Below are 15,845 nucleotides of genomic sequence, written 5' to 3' on the forward strand. Positions count from 1 at the left end.
TTTTATCTGAATAAAGAAATATCAAATCAAACGTACGCAACAGTAAACGTCATCAACCAAGGCCGCTTTCGCTTTGTTTACTGCTTAATATTGTCGCTTGAATTTAACCTAAAGATTTTGGACATTGAATAGATTATTGAGAAAAATATATCAAATAAAATCAAAGACACATATAGTTTCGAAAACTCCCGGTTACGCATGCGTTATACATTTTGCACGGTGCGGGCTTCACGATTGCGGCTGCTGCGGCTTTGTACTGTTTTAATCAATAGCAGCGTCATGTATTTTTAGCATATTTTTTTAGGCTGTATGTTAATGCAAGTGTGCAATATAAGGTAAAAAAGGTATAATAGAACTTGAACGAACCGATCCCTAGGAAAGTCAAACAAGCTTCCGTTTTTTTTTTATTTCCTCATTTTGACAGTACGAGGATTTCACCCCCCCCCGGCTAAAACATTTGAGTTATTTCAATAAAAATGACGGTTTTAATCACTACGTTTCTCCTCGTTTGCCTGCTGTCCATCCGCATCACCGAGGCAAAATACGAACCCAACTGGGAGTCCATCGATTCCAGGCCACTGCCGGAGTGGTACGACCAAGCCAAGTTTGGCATCTTCATCCACTGGGGGGTCTTCTCCGTGCCAAGCTTCGGTAGCGAGTGGTTCTGGTGAGACCTCTACTGCCCTGTCTTTAAAGTTGCACAAAACTCCATGTAGTATTATTGTGCTGACTTTTTTTACGATGGAGAGGGAACGGAATGCAGCGTAATACTGACACCTAGTGGCGTTTTTGTGTCTTGCAGGTGGTACTGGCAGGGGCAAAAGCTGCAGTCCTATGTGGCCTTCATGCAGAAGAATTACCCACCGGACTTCATGTATCAAGACTTTGCCCCCCACTTCACCGCAGAGTTCTTCGACGCCAAAGAATGGACAGACATCTTTGCCGCATCGGGAGCCAAGTACATCGTGTTGACCACAAAACACCACGAAGGTCCTGCATAGTAGGGATGCACAATATATCGAAAAAATATCATTGTTACAATATTGACCCATGCAAGGTTATTTATTTAATCACTGTAAAAATGTTCTGATGTTAACCGGTTACCAATTGAAGCTGTCGATCATCCTTAGGTTTCACATTGTGGGGCTCTAAGACCTCATGGAACTGGAACGCCGTGGACTTGGGCCCCAAGCGTGACCTGGTGGCGGAGTTGGCCACCGCCGTGCGCACTCACAGCGACCTTCACCTGGGTCTGTACCACTCGCTTTTCGAGTGGTTTCATCCGTTATTCCTGCAGGACGCCGCCAACCACTTCACCACCAATAGCTTTGCTGTCACCAAGAGTCTTCCCGAACTTTACGATCTGGTCCTGACGTACAAGCCCGACGTGCTGTGGTCGGACGGAGACGGGGATGCTCCAGACAAATACTGGAACAGCACCGGGTTCCTAGCCTGGCTCTACAATGACAGGTAAACAATTTAATTATTTTTTTTGCAAACAAAAATATTTTCTTTTGTGAAAATATTACAGCTGTTTTCAGACCAGCAACCCAGGTTCCACTAAAGTGAGAATCACTCTTCTAGTATTTTTTTTTTTTTTTTTACGGGCAGTCCAGTGCGGGACACGGTGGTGACCAACGACCGCTGGGGCTCGGGCTCCATCTGCAAACATGGCGGCTACTACACCTGTGCCGACCGCTACCAGCCGGGTCACCTGCTGCCGCACAAGTGGGAGAACTGCATGACCATCGACACCAAGTCGTGGGGCTACAGGCGCAACGCTCCGCTCGCCGACTACCTCACCATCGAGGAGATTGTGGCGGTGAATATGTCCAATGACATCACTCGGCAGGACATGGCTATCTAACTGCTTGTTGCTAAGGGAAATTGGCCTCAGAGTCAAAAATGGGCACTTCAGTATTTTTTTAGATTAGTTACTTAACCTCTTACTTACTTTGTGTTCCTCCAGACGTTGGTGGAGACCGTGTCCTGCGGCGGCAACTTGCTGATGAACGTGGGTCCCACGGCGGATGGGAGGATCACACCCATCTTCGAGGAGCGCCTCCGTCAGATTGGTCATTGGCTTAGGGTGAACGGCGAGGGGATCTACAACAGCAGCGCCTGGCGGGCTCAGAATGACACCGTCACATCCGCCGTCTGGTACACATCCAGACCGCAGCAGAATACCGTGTTTGCCTTTTTTCTTGTATGGCCGACTGATGGAATTTTAGTCCTTGGAGAACCTGAGGTCACACCGGGCCACACTCAGGTAAGTTGACTGGATGCATTTTTTTTTTGTGTCCCACGAGACAAAGCTGGTGTCCCACTCGTGGCCCTCGTGCCACACTTTGAGAATCACTTGAACATAATACAACAAGGCTTACTGATTGGGCGCAACAGCGCGCATAAAGTGGCTCAAGTGGCTAGCTTTTGTTTTTTTGCTCTCCCGGTGGGCGTCTACTGTTCAAAGAATTCCGTCACGCACGCCCACCCGCCGCCACCTGCTGGCCGGCCTTCGTGCTCACGCTGCCTCTGCTGACTCACTAAGATCCCTTCTCAGATTCCGCTGTAGTTTTCTGGGAAGCGGGGCCACTCGCATCGATTTTTGTTCTCTGACCGTCTGTAATCTTATTTTAAAAAAATGTGCTCTGTGCTTTTCCTCTGGGCTGGGAATGTCAAAACTAGGTGGCGCTCTTGGGTCACGGGCCCGTGAAGTGGGTGCCTGCGACGCCCCACGGTCTCCAGGTCTTCCTACCTCAGCTGTCCATCAGCCAGATGCCATGCCAGTGGGCCTGGACCCTCAGGCTGACAGGTGCCAAATGAACAAGACGACGACGACAAAGATTCAAAATTTTGGATGCACAGAACTGCTTAATTAAACTCCTTACCGCAAGGTGATGAAACTGCTGCTTCGGGTGAATTACCTTTTTTTTTTTTAACAATTTTAAATAAAAGCTGGAAATTATTTTGTCCTTCTTATGTACAGTACAGAATTTTAATTTAGTTGATGGTGTTATTTTTTTCTTCCCTGGATGAATACTGTATATTCTTAAGAGGCGGGGCTGTGAATATTTTAATAATAGCCACGGTTGTGAATCAAACGCCGTGAGCTGCTTTTGGCGTCCTCTGGTGGCGCTTAGCTGCACTGCACCCCGGAGGAGGCGTAAGGACACGCTCCAAGCTCATCTCGGACGACTCCGGAAAGAAAGCGACCCCCTCGGACACCATCCTCGCCGCCCCCCACGATATGCACATCCGTCCACTCGAGGGTCCAATGAAGCCGTCTAATACCTGGTAAGCCTCCGCCGCTTTTTTTTTTTTCTATGCTGTTTTTTTTTTTTTTTTGCGCATAGCTTGATCAGAGCCGAATTTAGGCTGCCAGTGGTCGGGGGTTCTTAAGTGAGGGGGGGGGGGGGGGGGGGGGTGTTTGTCACCTGAGAGGGTGACTCCAGTGCGGGGGTCGTTGTGTGTGCTCCCTCCCCGCTGCCGCACGCTTTTTAACAAGAAGAAGGGGGGGGGGGTCCCAGTTCTGCCAATGTTCCATGACATGCAGATGGGGGGGCGACCAAGGGGGTTCTCGGGTCCATGCATACCCCCCCCCCTCCTCCCCACCCCAACATCAACAACACGCGCGCGCGCATTCACGCACTGTGAGCCGGATATCCCCATATAGGCAGGCACGTGACAGCTGATCCGACAACAGCCAGCAAAAGAAGCCATGTTTGAATTGAAGGATGAATTCATTTTCAAATGGATTGTTGGTATTCACACTTTATGGAGCGGGATATTATACACGGATAAATAGGTTACTGCTCTGAAATATGTGTTAGAGGACATTTTAATATCATAAAATACACACACACTATATTTTTACTCAATTTTACAAATAACATCTTTTTACTGTACAATTAGAAATATAAAACAATTTTATATTCTTGGTATTTTTCTATTATATGGCTGTAGTCTAACAAATAGATATGAAAACATGCAAATTTAAACATTTTGTTTTAACGGCTGTGTCTTAGTATCTATATTTAATATAACACTTTTTCTTTCCCCTGCCGCATCATCACACTCACTTCTTACATTTGCTGGTAATTATATATGCCGACAGGAAGCAGGGCCATTGTGGCAGACTCTGTTGCCATGGCGACGCGCCACTAGTTGTCAAGCTTATTTTCCGATTTTAAAGAGATGGTGCTGGGCGGAAGGATGAAGGTGAATGATGTGTGATCGGCCGGAGAGAAATCCTCAAACCTTCCATTCATAACACACCCTCCCATGTCCCTCATCCACTGTGTTCATTTGGGGAGGTGTGTGTGTGTGTTGGGGGGGGGGGCAAGATGGAATCCCACTCAGCTGTTCCTAGCAAGTGTGCATCTTCTTGAGAGAGAGCATTTGTATTTATAGATGACGACCTTGACTGTATTAGCTATTTTAGAACCCACACCCCACCCTCCCCAATCATCCCGTGCTGCATAATGGATCTGCAAGCGGGCGACGACTTGTTCCACGCTCGATGACTAAGAATAGCGCCCTGAGGAGCTCCTCTTTCAATACACACGCTCGGCATTCTCCGCTCGTTAGGCCACTTAGACGAGGAGTGCAGTGTTAACGGAGTCTGAAAGAGTCTGAAACCTTTTTGGCCCACTTAGTCACGAACAGCATTTTTTAAAATATGTTTTTGGTATTCCCTTTTTATTATTATTTTTTTAAAAACGTTTTAAAGATTCTAATATCAATTTAGTCACCTACAAAAAAAAAAGGCATACTTGAAACAGCACAGGAAATCGGCCATTTTGTTGAGGTGGCCATTTTGTTTTAATAGCGCCCTGTAAAAATTCAACTCCTGAACCGAGTTTCCCTTGGCAACGTGACATTTCGTTGGCATGTCTATCATGAGTCGAGCCGTTAAAATGTCTCAAGAAGCCTGAAAGGACACAGGAAGTCTGCCATTTTTATTTGAAGTGGCCAATTTGGAGTTCTTTTGGTTTCAGGTTGCACATTTTCATGGGTCCTTCAAAACCCAACTACTGCCAGAGATTTTCGTCCGGCGGCTACCAAATTTGTACCATGTGTACGAGACAGATGGGCGACTGTCACTTGTGAAAAAAATCGAGTGTTCGCCATTGCGTGTGGGCGAAGCTTGAAGATTCCACGTAACTGTGTGGTCATCTTGTATATGGTCACGTTGTTCTGTTTAGTTCTTTCGATATAATCTAAAAAAATTTGATATACTCTGGGAGGAATACAGTAATCATGTCGGGGTTTGACTCGGCTCGGGCGCATAGGCAGGATGCGGCGTGCAGCTGCACATCATCCGGCGGCATTAAGCCCGGCTCGTCTTGTCACGACGTCGACGGTTCTCCTGCTTTGTGAATGGAGCCCGAGGACGTCGTGACGGGAAGCATCTCACAAAAGAGCCCCCTACGGCTTTTATTCCTCCCTCCTTCTCCCACTTCCTCCTCGCCATATAGGCCACGTGAATTGCACCTTTTGAAGGGTGGTTCTCAGTTCTTGATGAATGAAGAGCAGCTTTTGACAATGATCAGGACATCTGACTCCCTCCCACCCTCGCTTTCCCTCTCCTCCTACCCAGCCTGAGTGAGCTGCCAGAGCCGGAGAGGAAAAGCGCCCTGAAACGTGGGCCGTTGTGTAATCCCTCCCAGGGCCCCTTTGCTATTTTTGTACCCGGGTCTGCACGTCATGCTTGGGTATTTTCTCTGGTGACTGGCTCGCATCAATAGAACGCTCCAAATGTGCGCCGCTACCGCCGCCACTCCGGACTGATGGGACGTTTACCATGGCGCTCATTTTCCTTATCCCGACGGAGGCGGAATGGACGGTGCGGGATGAGGAATGAGGATGCGGGACATGGAAGGAGAGGAGGAGGTTGAAATCTCAGGTTTGTCTGAGGATCAAGGGGGGGGGGGGGGGGTGCATGCGTGTGAATGTCATTGTGATATTTATGGATGCTCGGGTTTAAAGGGACGGAGCGTTTGTTTTTTACCATCCACCTCCGCTTCGCACCGCTGCTGTGTCATGCATTTGTTGCACAGGTGCAACACAACAACATGCGTCTGTGTCTTTGTGCGCGCAGCCAAACGCGGGATTAATCCGGCGTACGCCGCAGTCGGCTTTTGAGGACCTCGGAGGGATGGAAACTAAGCAATGAGGTCAAATCGACCTTGAGGAGGGAGACTTCAAAGCCCCCCCCCCCACACAATGTTGTGTTAACCTGCTTTTCCACAGCGTGGCACTGACTCGAGTCAACTCGTTCGGCTCAGTTAAGGGAGTGTTGTTTTCCACTTTGAAACTGCAAAAACATGTCGCATCGGTGCGATAATGCCTTAAGAACGAGAAGTTGCGGGAAAAAAAATCCCGCTGCGTTGAATGCATTCACTCTTGATAAGACAGGTGAGAAATGCCACATGAGTCAGATTGAGTTTTTCTAAATTATACTTTGAAATCTGTTTAAAAAAACAAGATCACGTCAGTTGGATCAAGAATGGGAAATAGTTCAATTCAACTCACATTCACAGAAAAAACATATTAGTCGGTTCAAGCTATGCTAACTGGAGGCTAGGTCAACGTGCCACAATGAACACATCGTTTGGATTATTTTACGCTAATGCGTAGGCAAGTGGGAAAATTTAAAAAATCCCTTCCCATTGAACATATCAAGTCATACGAAAAGGAAACATTGAACAAAATGTAATTTTCTTGCTAAATAGTAAATAAAGTAAGCAAGAAAGCGGCGCCTCACAGCAAAATGGAGATTGTAGCACAGCAACAGGCTAAGCTAACATTAGCATGTGTAAAGGTACCGTACAGTAGAAAAGTGACTAGTTCTTCCAAGAATCTTTTTAAAATGGACCACTCAAATGTGGCCTCCCTTCCCATCTCTGTTATTTTCAGGCGACTGTCCGCATGCGACGAGTCACCTTGGATTCGCATCCTCGGTGAATCGCGCTGGGCCGTTCGTGGTGCACCGACAACCAAAGGAGAGAGGGAAAAAAATATATATAGAGAGAGAAACAATGTCCTAATTAAGGGGGAACTCGGAGGGTTTGAACCAGATAATCTTACATAACCTCGTTAGGGAGGACACCGCATTTGATACTGAGAGGATGAAGTGAGGTGGAGGATGAGGAGGACGAGGATGTGCCCTCCGGTGTTGAGGCTAAACCAATTCACAGAATTCATGAGGGGACGGTGTTTCTTCGCCGAGTGTGAGACGTGAGGGAATACGAGGTGATATTGATGCTCATCTATTTCTTAGATGCCACAGCACTCAACCCAGTAGCTCAGTATGCACGCATGGTGGGATTAAAGCTCTGCAGACTCGTGCTTGGCACATCTGCCTTACACTTCTGAGGTTCTGGGTCCAGATTTTAGGTTTTCCCCGTGTGGCATGTCATCTTTGAGCTTCCAAGGGTTTTCCTTCAGTACTCCAGCTTTGATTGACATTCCAAAAACATGCATGTTTTCAGTGCTGATAATCCCTGCTTTCTGTTTCCTGTATTGCAGATGAGCCGTCACACGTGTACCTAAACATCACTACTGACACCTAAGAAATATTATCCCCGAGAAACGAACGCAACGTCGGATTAATGGAGTCACTAGAAACCGCCACAGGCTCTCTGGAAGGTCAGGACACAGATGCCGCAGCAAAACAATGCACACCTGAGATAAGAAGGAGTCCATCGGTGGAAATGGAGGGAAAAGGGTGGCACCAGCACCCGCCGGAGGGCCCGGCCAAAGACACAGGCGGTTCCAAAAAAGCTCCCAACTCAGGGAAGTTACTGGCCAATGAGGATTCCATCTCCCAAACTCCTAAAGACACCGAAGCGTCGTTTTCACTGCAGGCCGCCAAAGTAGCCGTCAGACAAAGGAAGTCCCCGAGTTCACCTGAGCAACAGAGTTACTATTCAGGGATGGAGCTGCAGTCAGAGGGCGGCGGGAAGGTTGAGTTGAAACCACAGAAGCCTGGCAAATATGTTTGCGAATACTGCGGAAGGGCATGCGCCAAACCCAGTGTACTAAAGAAACACATCCGGTCCCACACCGGAGAACGGCCATACCCGTGCGTCCCCTGCGGGTTCTCCTTCAAAACCAAGAGCAATTTGTACAAACACCGCAAGTCCCACGCTCACTCGGTCAAAGCTGGAACGCCGCCGTTCCCTCACAATGTCAACGTGGACCAGGGGTCTTTTGAAGGCGACGGGGATTTGTTCTCTGACGGCGAGCAAAGTACAGACACTGACGACGACACGTTCAGTGACCCGCTGCTGCTGCTGGACTCCCCGGCGGAGACCTCCGATCACACCGCTGTCAAAGTGCTAAACCTCATTTCTCACAAAAAGGCATCGGCGATGTCAACGTCGACTCAGGACAGCTCATCCCACCCACCGGAAATCAATCCCATTCCTGTCACCACTGTTGAGGCTAATCGTGCAATTCAATCTTGCACAATTAAACAAAGGCTCGCACTTCGCCTGTCGGAGAAAAGGAGCAGCGACTCGGAACACAATCTGTCCCTTCCGAGTCAGTCGAGTAAAGGCAGCACGGATTCCGGCTATTTTTCCCGATCTGAAAGTGCCGAGCATCAGACTAGCCCCCCGAACGCTAACGCCAAATCCTACCAGGAAATTATGTTCGGGAAGTGTTACAGGCCCAGCCCCAAGCAGACCACGGTTGCTTGCTATACAGATTCCGGTGAGGTAGAACGATACTCAGAGAAAGGAGTTTCTCGGGTTTTCACCCAGGAAAAAGACACAGTCGAGTCAATCCGAATAAATACAAAGTCTTTCACCAGGGAAGAGATGAAAGAAGCACAGCTGGACACTGGCTCTGACATGGCAACCCTCCTCAGGAGCAACTCCATGCCCACGTCCTCGGCGGTCAGCCTGACCATGCCCCAGGCCCTCCGGGGCAGCCACTCGTTCGACGAGAGAACAAGCAACGCGGGCATGAGGAGACTGCGGCGGCAAGCTGCTTTCGAGCTGCCGTCCCACGAGGGCCACGTGGACAGCGACGGCCACGGGAAGGCAAGCGAGATGTCACCTGCGGGACTGGAAATGGATTATCCGCCGAGTGTGAACCTGCAGAGGCATGCCATGGAACTAGCGACCCGGAAGCGCCGGAAGGAAAAACGGGAAGAGGAAGATCTGCCACCTCAGTATGAAGTGCATCACGGACAGTGTGAAGAAATGTTTGACTCCGGTAAGGATTACGAGTCGAAGCTAGCCGGCCACGGTACGGTAAGCGTCCTGAAAGGACGTTTGAGTATGCAGCTGGACAGGATTGACATGGACATCTCAGTCAGCCCTGAAATGTGTGCTCGAAAAACATTAGGAAATGTCATTTCGGTTATCCAGCACACAAACTTCATCAACAGGCCTCATGCCGACCAGTCCGAGTCCTACAAGAGTCTCAGGCAGAGGGAGGAGAGCTTCTCCTCCTTTCAACCCATGGAGGAGTCTTTTGAGATGGACAGGGGCGATGGCACACTGAGGCAGTCCTTTCAATTGGGTGCTAAACTGGTGCGACAGCCCAATATACAAGTACCGGAGATCAGAGTCACCGTGGAGCCCGACAGTCCGGACAAAGCTCCGGACGTGCCGGTGAAGGAGCCGGAGAAGCATGTGGAAGAGTTTCAATGGCCGCAGCGGAGTGAAACATTAGCTCAGTTCCCCCCTGAAAAACTCCCCCCAAAGAAGAAAAGGTTGCGCCTTGCTGACATTGAGCACTCCTCGGGGGAGTCCAGTTTTGAATCGGCCTGCACCAGTCTCTCACGAAGCCCCAGTCAGGACAGTAACTTATCCTACAGCTCCACCTTCTCCTTTGACAGGGAGGAGAGCCTGAAGCCGGTTTCTCCTGCCAGGCAGGATGAATTTGGCAAGCCTCTGGAGCTCTTAGCCGTGCCGGGAAGCGGCCACTCGCTCTCTGTTCTCCATCAGCGTCAGCAACATGAAATGAGACGCTCCTCCTCGGAGCAGGCCCCTTGCAACTTGCGCAAGGAGTTCCCAGAGGTACGCAGCGTATCGTTTGACTATGGAAGCCTCGATCCAACATCCAAAGTTAGACTCGGGGACTTGGCAAAGGAGAGACAGAGGGGGAATTTGGTGCGCCAGGAGTCACTGAGCATGGACACCGAAGCCTCACACGTGCAAATATTTTGTGGTGGCGCAAGCCCTTCATCGCTGCCCATCACACTCCCCCAGCTCCCGCATCCCGGTTTGTTAATCCCCGTAAGACTCCAGACTCACGTGCCGAGCTACGGAAGCCTCACGTACACATCTGTGTCACAGATCTTTGACAATCACTACGATAAAGTTAGCCCTGCATTAGCTGCCTCTCAGAATCGAGCCACCACACACTCAGTCTCTGTGGAAGCCCTGGACCTATCCTCGGCCAAACTCAAGACTGGCATCCCCCTTTCCCTCACCTCTCGGACCATCTCCACCACCAACGCGTCCAGCGGCGGCGCGAGCAAACGCATGCTCTCGCCCGCCAGCAGCTTAGACCTCTTTATGGAAGTCAAGCAGCAGAAGCGTGTGAAGGAGGAAAGGATGTTTGGACAAATTGTGAAGGAGCTGAGTGCAGTGGAGCTGGGCAAGGGCCACTTGGAGGATGATTCACACAGGAGAAAATTTATCACGCCTCGACAAGTGACCGAAGAACACAGCGTGGAGTCTGCTATGGAGAGCAGCTCCTTGGATACCAGCTCGCCTCCGCATTTGAAACAAGCAGGCACGGATAAACGGGCGCAGATGGAAACGAGGACGTTGGCGCTCTTCAGCCGGGACATCCTGGTCGCAGAGGCGGAGCGTCGGGGGACGCCGTCTTCCTTTCCAAGTCTTCGCACGGCGACAGGTGTGAGCTGGTGTTATCTCAGCTACACCAAGCCGAGCTGCTCGCACGACGGCGAAGAAGGCGGCGGCGGTGGTGGAGCTCCGTGTTCCGTCTATGACACCTGGCATGTCAGCTCACGCAATCCCAATCCGCCGGAGTTAAGCACCAGTGCTGCGCTGGCCTTGCTGCACTCCAAACAGAAGGGAGGCAAGTTGATCTACTCAATGGCTGCCATGTGTCAGCCTGGCAATGGGAAACTGGTTTCATCCCTTGTCGTGTGGCGGCAGACGGGCGAACAGGTGAGGAAATGAAACAAAAGCCCTCTTTGCTTTCTACACCCGGGGTTTGCTCATGAGTGGTATGAGTCGTCGAATTACTATAGTACAATAGCCTAAGTATAAAAAATAAATCTATGAATAAAAAAAAAAAATACTACGGACAATACAAAACCACAAGGGCTAGAAATCACAATGGGCCATGAGACTATAAGACCATATAAATGAAGAAATGCACCGTGTACAGTGGCTGACCGAGTCATGTTACATCCAGCGTGTGTTAACAATACGTTTGCTGGTCCGATTCAGCTGCAGAGGAAACCGGAGCCCAAAGAGGCAGACGTCAACCCGGGCAAGAAGGTGAAAGACACCAGCTTCAGACTCAAGGCTGCCAAGGAAGAGTGGAAGGAGAGGGAGGCGTCAAATACCCAAACAGCTCCGACGCGCATCAAGATCTTTGAGGGAGGGTCAGTAACCCGGTCCGAAGGTGCTTCGTCAGTGTTATAAAGTACTTGCCACTCATTTTTTTCCTGTTGTCAGGTACAAGTCCAATGAGGACTACGTGTACGTTCGTGGACGTGGACGAGGAAAATACATTTGCGAGGAGTGCGGCATCCGCTGCAAAAAGCCCAGCATGCTCAAGAAACATATTCGAACCCATACGGACGTGAGGCCCTATATCTGCAAGGTCTGCAACTTTGCATTCAAAACGAAAGGTAAGTGTTGGTATGGAAAGATTGAAATGAAGTAGAGATTGACTTTCTTTTCCGCTCTCGTGGGATTTATTCAAGAGTCTTGATTGCAATGGAAAGTCTGGAAAGTAGTCCAAAAATGTGCATGAGGATCATAATGTGGAAATGCAGCCGCAGCGGAATATTATTTCGAGCTTTTACAGTATCAGCTGATTTGTTAAGTCGCGTAATTTGTCTTTCTGCCGAGTCCTCGTTTGCTCGCATAGGCTAGAAATTTAGGTTAATCCTCGTTTTTTTTTCTCAAAAGGAAACCTGACGAAGCACATGAAGTCGAAAGCGCACATGAAGAAATGTCTAGAGCTAGGTGTGTCGGTGACAATGGATGACACGGAGATTCAGGAACATGGTAAGAATACGATTGACGACTGGTCTTGAAAATATTAAAGTCAGCGGGGCAACATGGGTTGCATAAATTTCACTTCACATACAGTCAGTTTCTTTTGTTGTGTTTTTTTTTTTAAAGTAGATGAGGCGCCGCAAGAATCCAAGACGGAGGTGGCGATCACGGCCAAACATCAGTTCTCCGACGCCGAATATTCAGATGGTATGGACGAAGACGCGGATGATGTCGATGAAGATGAGGACGAGGACGACGACTACGAGGGCGACTCCACCCCTAAACTGCGTTCCAGGAGCACCAGTCCGCAGCCGGGCAGTGGCGTCACGTCACTGCCGGTCACTGTCACAGTCTCTGGCAGGTGGTCAGGCTCGGACCAGCGAGACAAGACCATGGAGGATGACACGCTGAGTGTCCTGTCTCCAGACCAGGCCGGCTTCCTCTTCGACCCTTATTCTTCATGTCTCCTCTCGCCCGGTTGGGAATCCCCCATCAGGGAACCGTCCCCCTCCCGTCTGCGATACCCATCCCCGAGACGTGAGCTCTCCCCGCGGGGTCGTTGCTCTCCGCTGAGGCCCAGTTCGCCTGGATTCTCACCTATTCAGCACCTCTCTCCTTGTGTCGCGACGGAGAAACCCACGTCGCCCGGGGCAGAGATGGCTGGGAAGCGGGAGTCGGCGGTGCGGGGCAGGCAGCGGGTCGTGCTGAGGGCAGTTTCACCGCGCAGGGGTGGGGCCCATCAGCAGCGAGGTGGCAGCGACAAGAGCAGACAGCATACCAAGGTGGACCTGGCTCAGCAACAAGGAGCCTTTGAGATGGAGCTGGTAGGTAGCACCATTTTCTGATCCTTTTTTGTACTTTTTGGGGCAGAGTCAGGTCGACGCTCCCCACCTCACCTTCTCACGTGCTACCTAGTCTGTGTCATGTATTAATGTATGCCCATTTGCTGAGGGTTTCGAATCCATATTCCCCTTACAGGAGCAAAGGAGCATCTCCAGCCTTCCCGCCGTCACCAGTGGTCCCCACCAGAATCTCCTGAGCCACCTTCCTCTTCACTCTCAGCAGCAGGCCTTCAGCTTGCTTCCCGTACTTCCCGTCGGAGGAGCCCTCTGGGCGCCACCACCTTCCCCCGCCTCCTCCGACGTGCCACCGAGCCCAGCAAGCGAGGAGGGGGCTGCACACGGGACCCCCGAGATGGCGGAGGAAGACCAGGGAAGCCCGGATTCCAGAACCAGGGACGGTGGACAGGAGGAGAACGTCCAAACGTGCTTGAAAGCCATTGCCTCGCTCAACATCAACACGGAGGACCCGCATTAGAGACCTTGGGCCACCACCTAACTTGTCAGGTCCGCACTTGGGCAATATGATGACAAAGATTCTTCACGGCGAGGAATCCCGCTCTTCTCTTCGGACTGCCTCGCTCATGATCAAAACAAAGGGACCCTTAGTAGATAAAGGCCCCCGTCCCCTCCGGGGACTTTGGGTCACCTGCCACTTGTTTGGGTCCCAACTGAGGCAATATGACGACACAGCTTCTTGGCTTCCTTGGACTGGACGAGCAACGATTATTAACTATTATCATCATTGGGTGCAGGTGCAATATGAAGAGATCTACTGTAAAATGCTAATATGCCTTTTGTTTGACATAGCAGTTTGCATACAATTGCACATAAATTATATTTATAGATTACTGTATAAAAAAAAACGTCCTTTTACGTATTACACTCCCTCCTCCTTCTTAGACGCAGTGTATTTTAACGTCCGTGTACTTTGCGAATAGACTGTTGTCTCATGTACTCATATCGAGGTGTGATACAGTAGTGCGGTAAATATTTATATTTCAAATAATAAAGGGTGGGAAGGGGGGGGTACGATAAGAAAGTCCAAATTTTGACGCTTTTTGCGCAAAGAGGGTCTGTGCCTTTATTTTGGAAGGATGTTTAAAAAGGTCAAGGAAGAGCTTTGCGAGCTTGTTTCATCTTTAAAAAAAAAAAGAAAAAAAATCTGTTTTCTTTTTCTTAATGTTGTGGTTTTTATCTTGCATGGGATTTGCTATTGCACAAAAATTACAGGAAGTCAACATGTAATTACTGTAAGATGTATTTATATATTAGGATGTAAGCACTTATTGATACTGGTAAATATTTGACTACTATTTATATATGGTATATATATAATATATATACAGTATGTACTTATTATGCAGCAGTGATGCAAGTTATGCAGTGAGCCACCAAGCTGGCGTTGCTTTTGATATCTTTTTTGCTCTCCTCTATCGACCGTCATCACACGTAGTCGCCGTGTTCCCACAATGCACTTTGTCATTATTTTGGACGTGGGCAATGAACGACATGGGGAAACATTTTGGTTTTTGGCGCTTTTTGAAACATTCCACTTCTTTTTTTATATAACGCCGTCAAGAGAAACATGCACAACAAATGTAATGTTTAGGGATGGGCATAGCAATTATGTAGAAAAAACACAGTTGAAAATAGAGAACAAATATTTAAACACGTTTACATGGTATTGTATATTTAATATTGACCCAAATAATTAAGTTTAATTGATCATTCTGTTAAATGAGGTCAATTTAAAGCCATAAAAGTTTATATAAGAATATTTTTAATTTTAGTCCATCAATTTATCAGTCATATTTTTACTTACAATAAGTTAAATCAGAATTTTTTTAACAATTAATAATATTTAAATTAAATTTAGATTTTTTTTATTTTAAAATTAGAATGAATACAGTATATGGATTGAAGAACTTGAACAATAAAGTGAATGCTAAAATTTGTGCCATCCAAAATATTTTCAATAAAAATAGAATTTCATGCAGACACTTTATTCAAATATTTGAAAATGATTACAAATTATATAACAATGCCCATCACCTTACAGTATATTAAAAAAATCTCGTCCGATGCCCATCCCTACTTCTATCGAGCGCGTGACTGTTGACGACATTTACTCACGAATGTAATCGACAGTTCACCAAACGCTTCTCCTCTGTACATACATCCATACATGCGTGTTTGATTTTTGGCTCAAGTGTTGAAACGCCGAAATCTTTTCAACGTGGCTCGTTTGTATCGATGGCAAATGTCGGCGTCGCGATGGAACTTTTTATTGAACCGTCGCCGCCTTTGCCTCGGGAGGGATTATACGAATGGCGTTCCATGTTTACATAAATCATATTTAAAGGTGCGCTGCTTTAACGACGCGTCTTGCAGATTCGGATCACTTTTTTTGTCAAAGCAAAGCAGGCCGCTCATCCGATGTGCGTACGCGGATTGTGTTTGTGTTTGCTTTTGATGATATATTCATGAGTATATATATACATACATGGTATATGTATATACTAAAAGTGCATTGTGCCTCTCATAACGTTGAAGAGGACAAATTGTTTACCTCTCAGCCGAGACTTATTGAGGACAAAAAGCCTCAGTAGCCAATCCATCGTTTGACTTGTTTGCGTCAAATTTGCTCGGTCGGGGATGGAGTGCCTCTGATGCTTTTGGGTTAAGGGGCGGGGCTAATCTATTATTATCATTTGGTGCTCAGATTGAATTGAATATTGTTTGAAGAGAATATACTTCTAACCCAGGAATGTGTGTGTGGCAA

General features: G+C 48.3%; 2 protein-coding genes and 1 long non-coding RNA gene across 6 annotated transcripts; 2 read left to right on the forward strand and 1 right to left on the reverse strand.

Moving 5' to 3' along the window:
- Positions 1-50: 50 nt before the first annotated feature.
- fuca2 (alpha-L-fucosidase 2) lies at positions 51-2,965 on the forward strand. Its single transcript, XM_088400435.1, has 6 exons — positions 51-667; positions 803-990; positions 1,131-1,470; positions 1,612-1,822; positions 1,970-2,269; positions 2,686-2,965. The coding sequence occupies exons 1-6, from the start codon at positions 477-479 to the stop codon at positions 2,821-2,823; spliced, it is 1,368 nt and encodes a 455-aa protein (XP_088256561.1). The 5' UTR covers positions 51-476; the 3' UTR covers positions 2,824-2,965.
- LOC148385003 (uncharacterized) lies at positions 387-3,374 on the reverse strand. Its single transcript, XR_015863409.1, has 3 exons — positions 1,955-3,374; positions 1,105-1,877; positions 387-993 (listed from the first exon to the last, which is right to left on the reverse strand). It is a non-coding gene; the product is annotated as an uncharacterized LOC148385003 (long non-coding RNA).
- On the forward strand, positions 3,148-15,799 carry hivep2b (HIVEP zinc finger 2b). Of its 4 annotated transcripts, none has more exons than XM_088400416.1 (7): positions 3,148-3,294; positions 7,531-11,156; positions 11,442-11,599; positions 11,673-11,848; positions 12,132-12,230; positions 12,348-13,045; positions 13,200-15,799. In XM_088400416.1, the coding sequence occupies exons 2-7, from the start codon at positions 7,614-7,616 to the stop codon at positions 13,536-13,538; spliced, it is 5,013 nt and encodes a 1,670-aa protein (XP_088256542.1). In that variant the 5' UTR covers positions 3,148-3,294; positions 7,531-7,613; the 3' UTR covers positions 13,539-15,799. The 4 variants fall into 4 exon arrangements, with proteins under 4 accessions (XP_088256542.1, XP_088256541.1, XP_088256544.1 ...); XM_088400415.1 differs by lacking the exon at positions 3,148-3,294 and adding an exon at positions 5,626-5,905; XM_088400418.1 differs by lacking the exon at positions 3,148-3,294 and adding an exon at positions 5,626-5,905 and having other exon boundaries at positions 12,351-13,045.
- Positions 15,800-15,845: the final 46 nt, after the last annotated feature.

Source organism: Syngnathus floridae, chromosome 16, assembly GCF_059516105.1.
Source record: "Syngnathus floridae isolate MCC-2025c chromosome 16, RoL_Sflo_1.0, whole genome shotgun sequence".
In the NCBI taxonomy this organism is placed as follows: Eukaryota; Metazoa; Chordata; class Actinopteri; order Syngnathiformes; family Syngnathidae; genus Syngnathus; species Syngnathus floridae.

What these genes read in the sequence shown, in the direction of transcription:
- fuca2 (XM_088400435.1), top strand. Translation starts at nt 477, where the DNA reads ATGACGGTTTTAATCACTACGTTTCTCCTCGTTTGCCTGCTGTCCATC. An exon ending in TTCGGTAGCGAGTGGTTCTG is followed by an intron (nt 668 to 802) that starts GTGAGACCTCTA and finishes TGTGTCTTGCAG; the next exon opens with GTGGTACTGGCAGGGGCAAA. An exon ending in GACCACAAAACACCACGAAG is followed by an intron (nt 991 to 1,130) that starts GTCCTGCATAGT and finishes GATCATCCTTAG; the next exon opens with GTTTCACATTGTGGGGCTCT.
- hivep2b (XM_088400416.1), top strand. Translation starts at nt 7,614, where the DNA reads ATGGAGTCACTAGAAACCGCCACAGGCTCTCTGGAAGGTCAGGACACA. An exon ending in GGCGGCAGACGGGCGAACAG is followed by an intron (nt 11,157 to 11,441) that starts GTGAGGAAATGA and finishes GGTCCGATTCAG; the next exon opens with CTGCAGAGGAAACCGGAGCC. An exon ending in CACGGAGATTCAGGAACATG is followed by an intron (nt 12,231 to 12,347) that starts GTAAGAATACGA and finishes TTTTTTTTAAAG; the next exon opens with TAGATGAGGCGCCGCAAGAA.